We start from the raw sequence: 18253 nt of genomic DNA, 5'->3' as shown, positions 1-18253 counted from the left end.
TGGTTTTACTCATGGAATAATTTATATTTTCTTGAGGCATTTGTATAAAATAAGATGCAAAGTCAAAAAAACAATATAAGGATAAAACTAAATTTATACATACTGGGTATTTGAACATAGAAAAATAAATTAAGAATGCATTAAATCTCTTTGGAAAAAAAAATGGAAATCCCTTTTTTTTTCTTTCTTTTTTTTACCTGTCTAGGTACATTACATATTACATATTATGCCAGCTGACTTGAAAATATGCCTAATTGCCATGATAAGATCGCCCCCCCCCCCTAAAAAAAAAAAAAGAAATATATATATATATATATATATATATATATATATATATATATATATATTTTTTTTTTTTTTTTTAATTGTTCTAAAAATAATCTTAACTCTAAAAAGAGAGTTAACCAGACAGCCTGGTCATCCATACTAAAAATGAAGCTGATGTAATTGGCGATGTTGACAAATTTGTCACAAAAATCAACATCCTATCAGCAGAGATAAGGTTTAGTCCAGCCATTACAGGCATCTCAAATCTCAATCCTACATCTTGTCTAAAAAAAAAAACCAAGGCATGTGGGTCTTAACACACAAAACAATGAATGCCTCAACTTTTCGTTGACAACTAAGAATGATTTTAACGGTTCTAAGCAGCATTTTCACGGAAATGGGAAGTGGAGAGATTGGCATTTACACAGGTAAATGTCAGCCAAAGACACTAAAGCATCTAATAAGAGAACGTATGCACATAATCTTTACGGTTGCAGGCAACCTTTGCATCTGATCTCCAATCAGTCAGTATGAAGAACTGCTGCTATTCAGTCCTTATTCACCCCTCACTCTTTCAGAACGGCACGCAACAGCCCTGACATTTACTGGTGCCATCGGCACTCTGGGGCCGAGACACTATCAGAGCCGTCGTAGGGTGCAATTTCTCCCAGGTCCACCTCTTGAGATTTCTGTTGTTCTGGTGTACTAACAAATAGATCCATTACATAGATTCCAGACACTGCAGCCATCCATCTGTCCATCTCTGTCTCATCCGTTCAGTGGATGTACAATGTTGTCAGGGGCCAGTGTTTGTAGCCCGAGCAACTGCTAAACCCACACATGCTTTCAGTCCTGAGCCACCCACATAAACAGTGCTGAAAGAATAATAGCCAGTCACACATACAAACAAATCGTGACACTTCCACATGCCTGAGCACCATGGACACAGACAGCTCCCACACATCGCATGTCCTGTCCAATATCCCGCTAGCAGAGGGTGTCACCCTTCACAGCAGAAGCAGCAGCAGAAAAGACACCTCCACTAGTGCAGAAAGACACCACCTCATCTACACTAGCAAAGGACATAACGCTGGGATGAAAATAATAATGATAATAAAAACAGAAATCTGCAACCATTTGACTTGTATTTATTTAATATTAAATTTAAAGCAGGCTTGTAAAGTCACATTATGGTGACTTCACAAAATTATTAGATAATAAGTACATCAGAATACTTCTGTACCAATGTGCTGGCAAATGTAAATTAATTTTACTTTCAAATCAAGCATTCTGTTAGTTAATGGGCAGAAATTGCGTGAAAAACTGACACAAAATCTGTTTGGCCCTGTTTGACACACAATTTTAGATCACGTGGATCCCTACTGAAATTACTGGATTTCGCCTGTGAAATTTGCTTAGAAACAAGTAAACGTGATAAGACAATATATTAATATATTCACTATAGCAATTTTTAGACTTAATATTTTTCCACATCTTTTCCAGTCTTGGGTAAATCATTTTAAAATGTTGAACTACTATCACAAACACTATTTATAATTAAAGACACTACTACTGCTGATGTCCTCTATTTGCAATATTATGTTACAAGGGACTATGGAAGCCTGTTTCTGCCACTAAATGAATAAACAAATAAATAAATAAAGGTAAATCCAACTTTAAAGAGTCATATGATGCCATTTCAAATTTTCCTTTCTCTTTGGAGTGTTACAAGCTCTTGGTGCATAAATAAGATCTTTAAAGTTACAAAGACTAAAGTGTCAAATCCAAAGAGTCAACCCCCCCAAAACGGCTCATTCTCACACGTCCCCATATGTCTACGTCACAATGTGGGAAGATTTGCATAACATCACCCAAATGTTCACACAAAAGAAAGAAGGCGTAACATTCCCACTGTTGCAGTTGATAATTGTGTCAGTTTTGTCTTTTTTGTCCACTGTTGCAGCCGGCCCCATGTTGTGGAGGAGATGCAGTGTTTTGTTGCGAAAGCAAAATTACTTTGTTTGGCCTTCCAAAAGAGGACACAACTAGAAATCAGTGGCTAAGGTGTTTTGCAACACTGTTCCAGAACAGTTCAGCCCAAATATTCAGATGTGTGCTGAGCATTTTATGGAGGAAGAGGACTATTTCCTGAAACAGTAGCCTACAATCCATCTGTGCACAACGGCTGTTTACACTTTACACCTTTGCAAGGACAGTCTGGCACTTCTGACTCAGAGCCTGTAAGTAACTTTACATTTAAAAAAATTGCCACTAATGATTCGAACATGAGTTTTGAGCAGTGTAGAGAAGGCTTGTTGTCTCTCTGATCACAAATGCAGACATGGTTTTATGTTTACACAGCGCAATACACAACGCAACGTGTAAAAACACAATTCTGTTACCACTGGATGCAACAAATGCCTCGTTTGTAATGGGTTTTATTGGTTTTGTCTCATCTAGAGATGTCCTGATTGTGAACGAATTGTTCTTTTTAACTGGATCTTCTGAGTAAACCGATTGAGAACCGATGATGGGATTCGCACGAGCAGAGCCGCTGGAATGAGTCTAATCCTACTGGGAGATGGCATGACAGTTTATTAAGGGGCGTAACAATTCCATCACACACTTGAGGCATTCGGCCAATCACAACGCACTGGATAGCTGGCCAATGAGAGCATACCTTGCTTTTTTAGAAAGATGAGCTTTGTAAAAATCAATGCGTTTCAAAAAGGCGTAGCGCATAGAGGACAAACAACAATGTACATTATGTGGAAAATACTGGCTTTTTTTCTTTTTCTCAGAAGGGAGATATAAACTCGTAGTTCTAACTTTTTTCTCAGAATCACATGATATCAACATTGCAAGAAATAAAGTCAGAATTAAACTACTAATTCGGAGAACATTTGAGACTTTCCTCCCCTAAGAATCAGACTTTAAAACTCGTTTTTATCTCACATTTCTGAGAAAATAAATAAAAGTCAGAACTGCAAGATATAAACTCGTGTTTGCGAGAAAAAAAGTCAGAATGGTAAGTTTTTATCTCACAATTCTGACTTTATTTCTAAGAATTGTGTGTTTATATCTTACAATTCAGACTTTATAACTCCGGTTTTTCTGACTTCTGACTTTTTCTGTATTTGAAGAAAATACAGAATTTCATGATGTAATCCTATATCTTGCAATTTGGAATTAAATTTTTAAGAATTGAGAGTTTACATCTCGCAATTCTGGCTTTATATCTCCCATGCGAGTTTATATCTCAATAAAAAAAATAAAAAAAACTTTATAAAGTGCTAGCAAATCAAAGCAGCATGCTTTTAATCAGTGTGTGAAACACTTAATTCTCTTGCAATTCTGATAGCGTGGATTCCTTTTGAAATTACAGGATTTTTCCTGTGAAATTTCATCAAACGATTTTTGTTTTTGTTTTGTATTTATGTTTCTAATGATCTTAACAACCTTCCGTTCTAATGGTTTACACTTCAATACTTGAAATAAATAGGCAAACAATTATTGTGTTATTATTACTAACATTTGGGAAACATTCAAGAAAAGAAAATTCCTGATAGTGTGGATTCCTTTTGAAATTACAGGATTTTTCCTGTGAAATTTCATCAAACGAAGTACCCCCCCACACACACACAAGTCAAAGGGAACAAAAACTGTTTTCTATGAACATTCTTCGAAATATGTTCTGTGTTCAACAAAAAAAGAAGAGATTTTTGGGTAAAGCTAGCTCTTCTACAATGTACAAGTGCTAAAAAATTTACATTCACTGTATATATTCCTATGACTTTTGAAGATCTCATTTATTTCCATGATTTTTCTTGCCCTGGAAAGCACATCAATCCATTCACATTCAAACTTTTTAAACAGGTCGGAGGTGAGGCCTGTAAACTAATGCACAGGCTCCAACATGAGGTGGGAATCTGAGTAATGAACATAGTCTGGCTTGAGTCCTTCCCTAAATCCCTTCCTCCCAATTCTGCCAATTGTTTCCTGTCAGCTCTTTACTTTCGATAAAATAAAGAATAGCGTAAGCTAATTCTGTGTAGTTTCGACTCAATCTGCTGCAGCCAATCACATGCTCCCTCACCCATTGAAAGGACTAAATAGTCAATTTAATTTTTGTCAATCAGACCATCAGTGAGACACATTTCCTCCTTCAGCTGAGACAGAGCCCATTAAGAGTTTTAACTAAACATACTGGTAAGAAAGGAGTTCATTATCACCTGCCTGAGCAATGGCCAATGTACTCTAGATATAAATTCTTAATATTGATAAAATTAACACTTTAGAGAAGCCGTTCAGCACCACTCTCTTAACAGCACATACATTTGCTTTCGTCTGCACAAAGCCAAGAGTGGCCAAAGGTTCTCAATAATTGGAAAGTTTGAACTACTATCACAACCGATAATAAAAGAACGCCAGTGCTTGCACGGAACCTGCTAATGTCCCTCATTTGCAATCTCATTTCGCCTGGAACCCATCAAGAGAAGGTCTGCGTTTTTTAGGACTTTATCAAGCACTTGCAAATGCAATTTAATTTCACTATTGTGAGTGGAAATAGCTCTTTGCAGGCAAGGGGGGGTTGCCTCGGCGACTGACGAACGTTTTCCGATTGGTGACATCAATTTGAATAGTTCAACCATGTGGCTGCAGCTCTATCAGCACCAAGAAAGACAATGTGCAGGAGGCCAGCAGGAGCCATTAGAGAAACGGCGGGGGGATGAGGATGAGATAAGAAACACACACACTCACACACACTCCCTCACCTGTGCACCCAGACACTCAATACAGCCCACAGAGAGAAGTGGTAAGAACAGGGCAGGAAATTAAAGACAAAAGAGACAAACATTTTGAGAAAATCAGAGGAGGACTGTGTATGTATCAGTGATTATATATGTAAGCTTCTATTCCAAACAAAGGTAAGACCCACAATAGAGACACATTTAGAGCCTTCAAATCATGTTCACAAATGATCTCATAGACTTATTTACCATATTTATATATAGAATATTAGAGAGAGAGAGAGAGAGAGAGAGAGAGAGAGAGAGTAGCATAAAGCATAGTCTGTGGATGTAGTGAGAAACTATGTGCGGCATCTTTGAAGTTCATTGCTGCTCGGCATGACCTACTTTAACAATTTCAGGATCAATAAACTAATAAGGTTGAGTTCAGAAACACATTCCCCTCAAGACAGTCTTCTGTCTTGAATCAGTGGTAATTTTAGAAGTTTATCTGTATATTTTTCCTCCAAAAAGTCTTAGTATACTGTTCTGTAAGAATACATTATTAGTTCGTATTATTAATCAAAGGACAAGCTGTTGTCCTGTGGTTAGTGTACCACTCGTACCACTGCCCACTGGAAAGAGACAGAGAGAGAGAGAGAGACAAAGTGTACTGTGAGCAACAGCATGATGCCTATCATTCTATATTGCATCACCCGCTTACAGAATGAGATGTGTGAGGGGCTCATCTTGAGGGTTACACAAAAAGGAGGGGGATTTTTGGCATAAGAATGGCAAAAATCTCCCACAGTATGTAGGAATAGCTGTGTATTTGGAGAGTGTTATTGGTTACCTGCTGATGGGTGAGCTGTGCTCAGTGAGGGACACCAGCAGTTTGAGAGCATACACCGGTACAGGATCTGACTCCAGAAGCAGAGTCTCATACCTGCAGAGAAAAGCCAAATTAAAGGAAAGCTATGCAAGTAAGTAAGAAAAAAGTCAATTCATGACAACAGTCATTGAAAAGTTTATCAACCATTGCAACTTTTACGTTGTGGATGTATTCTCTATGAACTGAATTCTCCTCAGGATTTCAGGAACAAACTCAACGTGGCTTTTCATAAAAATGCATACAACATAAAACATTTCTTGTTATTGCTGTACAGTGAAAACACACTCAACAAAAAATTAACCATCATTGTGTATTATAAAAGTTAAATATTTTTAATTAATTAGTGTTTTGACAATTTAACACATACAGTATGGTTTAGTTGATCATTCAAAATAGTAATTGCATAGCCAGTAAAATACAGTGATACAATTATTTAAATACTCTTATGAAAGTAAATACTTCTTAGCCTATAAAATTTAATTTAATAAAATGTGAAAGAATCGCTCATGTAGCTGCATCTTTCTTGTCTGGATTGGCAATGAAAGATATTTGTTGTTATAATGAATGGATGATTTGGAAAGATCACTTTTCAGAAAAATTGCAGAAATAAGACAAAAAAGTCAAATGAGTAAAAACTGATTCATTCTGATTTTAGATTTTTGCATCATTATTCAGAATTAGTTTTAATTCGAACCAATTTATTATTGGCATTATCCAGAATAGAATCCACTTTAGAAAACTAAGTACATTATGGTTGTTTTCTACCCTAAAATGGTATTATAACACATGCCTGTGCTATTTGAATGTGGAATCAGCTACGAATTGTTTCATTAACCAATGCATCAACAAGCTACAGAATCCTGTTTCTAGTCCTGCATCTACGTTTTTATCCTAACCACTTGCAACCATGACACACAATGAGTGACAAGACATTTTGTCAATGACTTGGTTTCTATTTGTGTCACACTCAATAAATACCACTGGTCCAAAACCACGCTGTACATTAAGCATGAAATATCTCCTGATTGCCAGCTATTGTGTGCATTCAGTGTGCACAGACAAATTGCTTCTTGCTGGAAGCTTCGCATCACCTCATGCCTGGTTAGGACACAATCATAGTTTTAATAAACAGAGAGGATGGAGGAGTAAACTGAGAGAGCAGAATATAGGTAAGTGAGGGGTGAGTCTTACTGTGGCAGCAGGGCCTCAGAGATGAGCGTCAGCAAGCGAGTGTTGGATGAGATGCCTTCACCTTCCCACTCTGCCTCTCGTTCTCTCCCTCCGTCTCTCTCACTCTCCTCCACCTCGTCTTGGCTCAGCAGCAGCAGCAGCGTGATCTCTGACAGCACACGCAAACTCACAACACGCCATTCCACTGGGACACACACAGCAGAAGGTTTAGATATATACTTACATGCATACATGCATTTATTCACAAATAAATAAATCTAGAATATATATACACATCCATGTGTGTATATATTTATATACATGCATAAATTCACAAATATGAATATAAATCAACATATTTATAGCTCTTATTTCAAGATAAAATGTGTTCATGTTTCTAATGATCTTAACAAGATCTTCAACTTTTGTTCTAATGGTTTACACTTTAATACTTGACATAAATTGGCAAATGCAAAATGTGCCTATCAATGAATTTATTTACATAAATAAATAAGCAAATAATTATTGTGTTATTATTACTAACTTTTGGGAAACATTCAAGAAAAGAAAAGAAGACATAACATTGTTTGTGGTCTATTTTCCTCCAATTTGTGCACTCTTATGTCCTGGGGGTTAGTATTTATTAAAATATATATATATATATTTTTTTTGGTTTGTTTGTTTTATATATATATATGATTTATAATAATATGATAATATGATAATAATATGACATGTCTACAAGAGGCTGCTATAAGCAATATGACTTTTCTCCATTACAGATTATATAGCACTACAGAATATAAAACAGCAGTGCTATGGTTATAAAATAATAATAATAATAAAAACCTTGCGAGTACTGCAGTTCAGAAATGAAATGTCTGGTGAATGGCACTAAAATTTTTGCATTTGAGAATAATGTACCGCCTATAATAAACTCTACCTTTAACTTAAGTGAAAAAAAAACTGAGATAGAAACACATTTACCAAAGGAACCATGCTTTAGCTTCCTTCTATGAGGCTTTGAGCTCATTTGTGAACACCAGGTGAGCTACCGTTCAAGCTTACTATTGCATGTTAGACAAGCCTGTAAAGTCACATATTTCCAATGAGACTGGGTTTTATATAAAACTGTATTCAATGTTGGACATTGTTAGTTGACAAAATAGCGAGAATATGAAATGGGTTCTATGAGCGTCAAAGAAACATCAAGTTTGTTTGCTTCCATTTGTCCCATTTCATACTTTTGATTACTTAACTATTATTTAAAAAATGTAGTCAATAGTTATAAAAAAGAATGAATAATGTGTCAAACCTTGACTGGTAGTGTGTAATTGTCTTTGCTTATTTGCAGCTGAAGTGTGTTCTCACCATTCTTACTGAAGGCCAGAGACGCCAGCAGTGGTACAATCAAATCCACAACCTTGGGGAAACAAAGAGAGAAGTCTGCATTACTCTACAAGTGAGAAATCGCACCTATATGTGCTTAGTCTCACCAGACCACACACATGACTTGAGTGAAAGTGAAACAGCTGGAAGCGGAAGACTGAGAGAGTGCTCTGAACAGCTCCAATTTGCATGGAAATGTGATGTCAGCTCTGCCCTTTGATCATAGAAAGTGTGTTCCAACAAAAGGCCTTACGCCAGCTCTTTTGAAAATTAGAATCAGGTTTTACGATTATTACCAACTACAATCAGCCACACGGCAGCAAATGTTGCGCACAGGTGTCTTAATGTGGATAGCTGTGGGCATCTCTCAAACAAAGGATTTCACTCTCTCTGATTCTATGTGAAAAGAACACCAAAGAAACATTGTAAAGGTTATCTATGAATTTCTCTCTTCTTCTGTCTCTATTGTAAGACAACACGTTTTTTCACTGAGCTGCAAGTATTGTACAGTTGCTATGCTAAACCCGCGGCACATCTTTGATCTCTTGCCCACACCTTATGAGACGTTTGTCGTGAATGTCAATATAATGGTAATTCTTTCTCTGTAGCTTAGTTGAGGTATGTCTGAACACTTAGAATCAAACTTTGTGAGCTTTCTACCCAGACAGCATTATATGGGTCAATGATGAATAAAAGTGTCCTTGATAAAGTTAAGGAAAACTTTTTTTTAAAAATCGTGTTAAACATACAATTGTGAGTTCTTAGAAATTCACTTTTTTTTCTATTCATGTTTTGAAAAAAACTTTACATTCAAAAAGTTAAAAATTTATTGGAAATGTCAAAGAAATTGTTGATTTTGACCACAACTTTGATTCTTCAGATTTTTTTGTTTAAACAATGATAATGAGCAATGAAAAAAAGGCATTGTTTTAAATGAGGCTTTTTCGTCTTTCATTATATGTTAGTAAAAATACTAGTATCTTCCAGACAAGTGTGCCCCACCCAAACACACACACACACATTGCATATGTAAGTTGTTGTTTGTACAAACTGCATTTTTACCCACGACTGTTGATAGACTGCCGTTTCAGCACACACCTGCCCCGAGTGAGCTGTAAAGAGTCAGCCATTGTTTCGAAGCGTTTGAGGTGATCTGTTGTTGGATGTAATAATGAACATAGTCGTCAATTACTCCCGACATCTGAACTGTGAAGACTCAGTGGATTACTTTTATTTTTGAAGGGAATGTGCGTAAATAAATGCAATTATGTTTCTGCGAATCACTTTACACCAGACTTTGTAAATGAGGCTCTGTAAAAAGCGGGTTTTGCTAAAAAGTTGTTCCTGAAGGATGATTTGGTAAGTTCCACAATCTATGTGGCTAAAGTTAACAGTCTCAGAGAACACTGTTGTCGTCATTTCTACTTCGAAGCTTTAAGTATAATTCATAACCACACATTTATAATGAACAATGTATTATGGGAATTGTCTTACTACAAAAAGGTTATGTTTTCTTTAAAGATAACATGGTAACACTACATTAAGTTTACCTTTGTAGAGGGTTTACAAAGATGTTTGTTAATGAGTAATAAGTCATTTACAAATGTATTATAACTGCATGAATAAGAAAGGTGACTTTAAAGCAAGAATGGAAGCGAGGGGTGGGGTGAGCAGAGCTCATTATCATTTAAAGGTACATCCACCGAAATGGGTCGCTGTGAACAGAGCTGTTTTTGACAAGGTAAAGTTATGTGTTATAAGTGTTATTTTACACTAAAACCTCGCTGAATACCCTATGAAGACCTTAAAGTATTACACCTTCTGATGTCTTCTTTAAGAACAGTTTACTGAAAGGTTCTTTGGGGTATCCAAAACTGTTCTTCTATGACATTACCCCATTTATGAACAACTTTTGTGTCTATAACCCCCAAGAATATCAGTTTCAATAAACTATAATCATTCACATGCTATATGGAGTCACAGTGTGTGTGTGTTTTAGAGCGAATAATGGGATTTAACGACTCCTGGTGAACTGTAATTAAGATGTCTTCTTCTATTATAGAGTATCAGAGAGTCTGTGTCCTCTCAACGCTTCCTGATGCATCAGTCCAACAGAACGCATGTCGATACTCATTATAAAAGCCTCACACGGAGAGAGATATACACACATACACACTCCCTTCACTCCTGAGTGATTTCCTGTTGCCAAGAGGTTTGTGAGAATAATAGTGCTGGGCAGAGGGGAGCCGTGATCTCAGGTGTAGTTCTGTCAGGCGTGAAGATGTGAGATCTCAGGTTAGATGTGAATGTGGCCCTTGCTGCTCTGAAACACAGCTTGATATATTGTGTTTGTGAGCATGTCCTTATGGAGGGAAAGTTTTACCTTCTGCATGGGGTTAAATAGATAATTTAGAGACTAACTTTTCCAGAACATTTTTATCGACACCTTGCACACACTTTTCTTGGGAGATAAAATGTTCATAATGTAATAATTTTCTCAAAATGTAATACAATCTTGAGCTCATAGTGTAAAAACTATTTATTATATTATGAGAAATTTATGACAATATAAACTGACCAAAAATATTGTAATATTGTCATAATTATATAATTATAATAAAGTATAAGCAGCCCAGTATAAGGGAAAGTCAAACATTTTTGCTGTTATTTAGCCTATGTGTGTAATATATATATAAACTTGCACAGATTATTTGTTGACCTTAAGAATCTAAGACTAAAAAAAAATCTAAGACAAGCAATGTGAGCTAACAAAATAAATATTGTCAATTTTTGTTTTCATACTGACTTTAACATCTTAGGTAATGTCCGTGGTATGATGACAACGACAGTGGTTCCATATAAATATGTTTTAATTGACCTAATTTATAGCTAGCAACAATTCAGTCAAAAAACGAATAAAAGTTTCAAAAAGTTTAATGTAGTCTGGGATAGATCACGTTATTTGACTCAGGCAATGGCAGCACACAAGTTAAATGAACAATTCTTCAGTTTAATACAAGTTATAACATGATTGTAAATCAGAGGATATGTCGAAAAATAAAGTACAACTTACAATCACGCATCATTTTATGTGCCTATAAGCGGCACTTGTTTAGTTTAAAAGTAGACATGTCAAGCTTTTTATAGATATCTCTCTCATGTCTCTTCGTTGAGTATTCACGGAGTTACAGTTCATTTTAATGACGTGTTTGTACATGACGATCAGCGCAGACAAAGGCTGCAGACAGCACACCTTGTTTGTTATCTTTATTTTATAAGTGCACAAAGTTTTGTTGTTATTATGTCTGTATCCAAAAAAAAAGTAGGCCCTTTAAAGATTTGATTGATGTATTGATCTTATCTGTACGATTAAACCTGAAAGTGTAATTTAAGTTCTCTTCGGGGTTATCAGGAGAAAATTACTCATAAGGCGTATACGCGTTAATCGAAGGTTAAACAGGGAAATCATCAGTGTAACGGCCTGTGAAGAGTGTCAGTTGTGTGACATTTACCTCAGGAAGATAACTGTTTAATCATATTGCTAAAATTATAAATACATTAGACCTATACATTTGTGTAGAATATAAACAAGTTTTTATAACAACCATTTAAATGACAATCCCCCGTTTCACAAACAAATCTTTACAAGCCTTATGCCAGACTAAAATCTAAGTCTGAGCTGGTTCAACTTAAAGAAATTTGCTCTGGCTGATCTTAAAATATATCAGTGCCTTTATTTTGTCTCAAAATGCACACCAGTAATGTTTTTTTTTTTTTTCTAAGGCACGTTTATAAAAATTACTTAAATGTCCCAATTGAACTATGGCCTTATCCTGGTTTAGTCTAAGCCCTCAAGATGTAGCCTAATAAGCCTTAATTAATTAATAACTTAATTAATACATTTTGTTCACATATGCATTATACTGAAAGAGAAATATTATATTGTAAACATAATAATTATTGTTTTAAATCATGTGTTCGTATTACCTTATGAACGGTGATTACATTATCACAGTGTGTTCATAATGTAATACATTTCTCATACAATAACCCATTCAATTATGTGAATTTGTTTTATTAGATTATGAGCTCAAGATTTGATCGCGTTTTGAGTACATTAAGAACATATTATTACAATAATAATATAATATTTATTGCATTATGTGCAGTTTTTACATTATGAATAGCTAAATGCTGTTGGAAAGCTTAAATGCATAAATAATTTATAAATAATTGGGAGAGACTAAATTAAAATCAGAACATCAAAGAATAGCATATACTCACAGTGCAGTGACAGAGGCTGAGAAGAGCAGGACGTTTGGAAATGGCCTCCACTGCAGATAGTGTGTTTCTGATCAGCTCCTCAGATGCTGCTTGACCTGTTAATTGTGGAAGAAATTATCATAGAAAGCATAAAGGTAGATATCTCACTTTTGAACAATACATTTTCAGTTAATGGCTGAAAAACAAATATTACACTGAAAAACATCAATCATTTAACTACATTTGATCTCCTGAAAAACAACATGTCTGGAAAATTGGAGCTAAATTACATTAAAGTCGTATATAAAAGTGTATTGAACACTAAACAATGTAGTTCATGCAAGCCTGGTTTAAAATAAAATGCACAGAAAGAGTCGAAGAGTTTGTGAAAACCTTAGAACAATAAAACTGCAATCAATAAAAACTTTCCTATAGTACTTCCCAAATTTGTCTCATTAAGAGTCAAAGGATTTATGAAGAAAAATTACTAACACTTTTTGAACATGTAATTAAATGCCCAATGTCAAAACAGATTCTAATATTTATAGACAGAAAGACTGATACTTCTAATAAAATGTAATTATAGATAGACACAAAATTGCTAAATTTAAAGGAAAACTTTAACAATAACAGAAGAAAAAACCATCACAAGAAAAAACTGCTTTTTAATACATACATACACTATATTGCCAAAAGTATTGGGGCTAGGGCCGATACTGAGCTCCTGTACTCGCATCTGTTAAAATGCAACGATACCAAATGCCAATACACAGTTTTTGATAAGTGCCGTATTCAAAGAAAAACCGGCAACAGAACAACAGATAGCAGAATGGAGTTATTACAAAGTATTTGCAATTAATATAAAGTCAAACATTCAGTATTAACGCCTGTATAGCTGATATACCATAGAGCAAAAATGGGCCTAATTAAGTGTGGAAATAACTGAATGATATATCTATTTGATAAATGAACATTATACATATTCTTTTGATTTCTGTGCCCAATATTTAAAAATGTTTCAAATACAATGACAATAACGGTATTGTCAAGTACTAAAAAATAAAAGTATCGGTATCAGTGGAGTACTGGAAAAAGTGTATAGTAGCATCCCTAATCGGGACACCCAATTCTAATGAACAGGTTTGACTAATGATTAATCTTAATGATTAAGCATCTAATTATATTATAGGGTAACAAATTAATCAATCAGCATCAGTGAGTACACTAATAGATGAACAAACACCAATGAAGCAATAATCAATAAAAACTCAGAGACTTACCAGCAGTTTTCCAAATTTGATGAGAAAGGCCTCAGTCACCACCTGCGGTCGGAAGATCTGTCGAAGCAAACAGGCACAGTCATGAAGGGATCTACCCTAAAAGACACTTCACCAACCTACAACACTGTACAACATTGCTATTCACTACCCTTGAGTCTTATTCCGTTTGAGTTCCACCAAAAACTGTCAGTCTTCACTTGAGCTTTAGCAGCTATGAAGTCTTACAGTTGTCTTGAACACAGCCGAATGTACACTGCAGATTTCTTTCATCGTACTGCAAAATCGGCAGTCTTGGATCTATTAATGCATCATGCTCTCCGACGGACGATAAATTGCCTTTGCAATGAATCTTCTGGCAGGTTCAGAATTTTTAGGCCGCATTGCTGCACTCTAGATGCTCAATGCTGTCAATCGTGAACTAAAATCCCAGCTACGATGCGCATCGTATAGTCTGACATAAGAACATTAATGTCACTGAGGAATGTCGATGTTAAAATCTGCCGTGGGTTTTACCCAAGATCTCATCCAGGACGCGCCGTACCATACAATCTGACAAGCAGCGATTGTAGAGGACAGCAAAAAACGCAAAATGTTCAGTCGGTTTAAGAGAAAATGTTATGAAACCCTGCTGTTCTGTCAGAGGACATTTTCCCCCATCATGCACCATTTCGACTAAGCAGCAGAAGATGTGGTATTCGAGTGCGTTTCATTTACAGTGTCATCCTGGGATGTGATCCTCCTCTCTGGAGGACTTCAGCGCTGGTGTGAGAATGAGGGGGTTCATGTTTGTGCTGTAGGACTGTAATGATGTGAGGTTAAAGGTCATAGTCCTGGACAGTGATGCATTGAGCTCTTCTCCACTCTCGCCTCTGAGAAACACATTAGAACTGACCTCTGCGCTGACCCCTGTGACTGATGAGTGCTGTGAGTGTCAGCGCAGGGTGTTGGTTGTCAGAGAAGCAACAGGCCAGAGAGACAGATGAGACCACTGAGAGGGCTCATCACATGAATGTATGTATGGATGCACAAACACACAGGCATGCTCTCACATTACAAGAGCACGACGCCTCTCAGAACCATACAGCAGCTGAAGAGATCAGGCACACGGGGCTTAAGGGCATAAGAGGCCAGTGAAGTCTCAAAGATGCAGACCAACCTGCTACTGGGAAGACAACCAGCTATGCCCTGCAGCATTTTTCTTAATATCAAAACACATACACACTGGATTTGTGTAGCCAGACTTTTGACTATAGGCATAAAGTCTAGCCCACACTGCAGCTTTTGCTAGCCAAGAACTGCCCACTTAGGCAGGAAGGGGTCGACTGACTGACAAAAGTTATTTTTTACTTATTTTAAGAAACATTTCAAATGCAGCCACCACAGCTGTGAAATAACAAAAATGTAAGCATGTGCATTATTCAGTGACAAAAAATTAGTAAAATTAGTGGTGTGCGACATCAGGATTTTTGTTCGTGAACGGTTCAAATGTCTCCTCAATCTGGTTCTGAAGAAATATTGTGCTACAGTGTGCATTCTGTCAGTTGCAGTTGTGTTGCCTCCTTAATATACTGTAAAATACAACATACATTCACATCAAATGCTTGCATAAAATTCAACGCATTGATCTTTGCCTACAAAACCACCACTGGCTCTGCACCCATTTACCTAAATTCATTACTTCAGACTTATGTCCCCGGTAAGACCTTTAAAATATGCTATGCATCTGTGAACGGTATTTTTTTTTTTTTTTTTTGTATGTGTTTTTCTTTCTCTCTCTGCTCGTGTGTGTAGACATGTTTGTGTTCCAGATGGGTGTGGCCTCTGTTAAACAGCTTAAGATGGTGATTGGTCCTACTATGCACCTGTACCAGATAAAAGGACCATCCCAAACAGTTGTCTAGTGCCTTTGAGCCTCGTTGACACAGTACTATCGGGTTTCTCTAGCATTCTGATTAACTATTTTCTGCTATTGTTTGTATCTTTGTCTTCGTTTGGTTATGAGTGTCGTACCAGAGAGATATATTCTGTGTAGTGAATCTGTTGAGTGTTTGTCACTGTAAGATCAAATACTGTATCAAAAGATAAAGATCTGTGCCCACTTTGCCCTAAATGTCTGCCATTCTTTTGTATTTTGTTACTTTGTAAGGCTTTGTTTTTAAAACAGGGACACAGTTTTGCTGTAATGCTCAGACAACTTGCAAAATAGTAAAAACCAACATGACAAAGAATCAGTACAAAATCGTGAGTTAAAAAACATAAAAAAAAAATCATATGATATTTTTGCCATATCAACCACTCATAATTCAAATAAAACTTTTATTTATGTCACATTGTACCTTCTTCAAATCAGCCACCCTGAAGTGATCCTTCAGCAATCATTAAAAAAAAAAAAAAAAAAAAAAAAAAAAAAAAATTCCTCAGACTTTTCAATTTCCTTCAAAAATGTTATTATCTCTAAAATTTTGATCTGTAAAGAAATTAAGCATATTAAATATAAAGGTAAGACCAAAAGTTTTCTAAGATCATGAGAAAATGAATAGCCACATTTCATTTTAGAGGAGGGCAATTAGATCTGAGTTTTCTCAGTGTATAGTTCTTCCTCGGAAGCTCTTACTGAAGCAGCCTGGCTACCTCGTCTCCTAGAAATTTAATCAGCCATTAAGATCGAATATTTGGACAAATATTTGCCATTTTTTTTTAGAGTAATATGCATCAGATGGCCAGTGAATGCTTGTGGGTGATCTGTGGATGTGCTGTCTGAGACTGGCACTACACCAACACAACTCACTGTGAGGACCATTAAAACAGACAGACACAAACAATCAAAAGAACTGCCTATTACCACTCTAAGCCTCCCACTGCAGCTCTGTGTTAATGGACATCAGTGTATCCTCCTTAGATGAGTTAATGACAGTGGAACTATCAGACAGACAGCTCTATCAGCACCGACCCCTTCAAATGAGACGACTCAATCTGCCACTGAGTCTCCATGGCAAATCCTGGCCGAATGTAAAAGTGTATTTAATCAGCAGAGAGATTCATCAACTCAGCACACTGACAAACATCTTTCTCTGAGAAAACCAGATCCCTTCATATTAATTTTGGCGTGACTGAGTGTGTCAGAAGTAAATCCAATTTTGCACAGTTTGGCAACTGGTAATAATCTGAGTGTGTGCATTGAAGCTGCACCGGAAAGCTCCCTAATAGATCATTTCATTCTGACACAGACGGTGATTACACTCAGCACATGACAGGCAGGTACAGCACATTCATTATTTTATTTTTTTTTTCAGTTTAGATTAAGACATTAAATAAAGTGAGAGGTGGAGGGAGTCTGGGAAGTTTATTTTTTAGTTAGTTTAAAAGGCACATAATGATTTACACATTTACTCTTTTCAAACATTATATACCACAATACATCTCTAGACTTCAAAATGAACTTTTTTTTTTTCCTATTACAATGGCTGCATCTGAATATGCATTATTGTCTAATATATAGTTTTTATAAAACAGGAGGCAAAAGTAACCTGTATAATCTACTTTTTAGGTAAGATTCTGAAGTGAACATCCTATGGCCACTTTACTATCCCATGAGGCCACAGGAGAGGAGTTGTGAATGCCAACTGCCATTATAGGTCACACAATAATGACAACATGATATATGTAGTATGCCCAGATTATATTACACATTAATTTTACAAACCTGATTCCAAAAAAGTTGGGACACTGTACAAATTGTGAGTAAAAAAGGAATGGAATAATTTACAAATCTCATAAACTTATATTTTATTCACAACAGAATATAGATAACATATCAAGGGCCCTATTTTAAGGATCAAAATGCAAAGTGTAAAGTGCAAGGTGCACTCAGGGCATGTCCAAATCCACTTTTGCTATTTTACGACGGAAAAACAGTTGGCGCGCCTGGGCCCATGGTCTAAATGGGTTGTCCCTATTCTCTTAATGAGTAATGGGTGTTTTTTTGGGCGTAACATGCAATAAACCAATCAGAGTCTCATCTTCCATTCCCTTTAAGAGCCAGCAGAGGATCACTAATTCCCCTAATGCTGCAGCGAAAAATAGTGGAGCAATATCAGAAGGAGTTTCTCAGAGAACAACTGCAAAGAGTTTGAAGTTATCATCATCTACAGTGCATAATATCATCCAAAGATTCAGATAATCTGGAACAATCTCTGTGCATATGGGTCAAGGCCGGAAAACCATAATGGATGTACGTGATCTTCGGGCCCTTGGACTGGACT

The 18253-nt window shown here is 36.2% G+C and overlaps 1 protein-coding gene across 4 annotated transcripts in view; it reads right to left on the bottom strand.

Moving 5' to 3' along the window:
• The window catches only part of LOC113116192 (serine/threonine-protein kinase ULK4-like), a 194820-nt gene that overhangs the window by 87777 nt on the left and 88790 nt on the right, over nt 1-18253 (bottom strand). For all 4 annotated transcript variants that reach the window (XR_003293986.1, XR_003293988.1, XR_003293987.1 and 1 more), the window contains 4 exons: nt 13992-14048; nt 8431-8482; nt 7081-7264; nt 5851-5943 (listed from right to left, as the gene is read on the bottom strand). Coding sequence is in view for 1 of the 4 variants with exons in the window: in XM_026284177.1 (XP_026139962.1) it covers nt 5851-5943; nt 7081-7264; nt 8431-8482; nt 13992-14048 (386 nt within the window). In the remaining 3 variants the exon portion in view is untranslated. The remainder of the gene's footprint in view (nt 1-5850; nt 5944-7080; nt 7265-8430; nt 8483-13991; nt 14049-18253) is intronic.

This window comes from Carassius auratus, chromosome 16, assembly GCF_003368295.1.
Source record: "Carassius auratus strain Wakin chromosome 16, ASM336829v1, whole genome shotgun sequence".
Taxonomy (NCBI): Eukaryota; Metazoa; Chordata; class Actinopteri; order Cypriniformes; family Cyprinidae; genus Carassius; species Carassius auratus.
The sequence above is the reverse complement of the archived record's forward strand: the minus strand, read 5'-3'. Positions and strand labels throughout refer to the sequence as shown.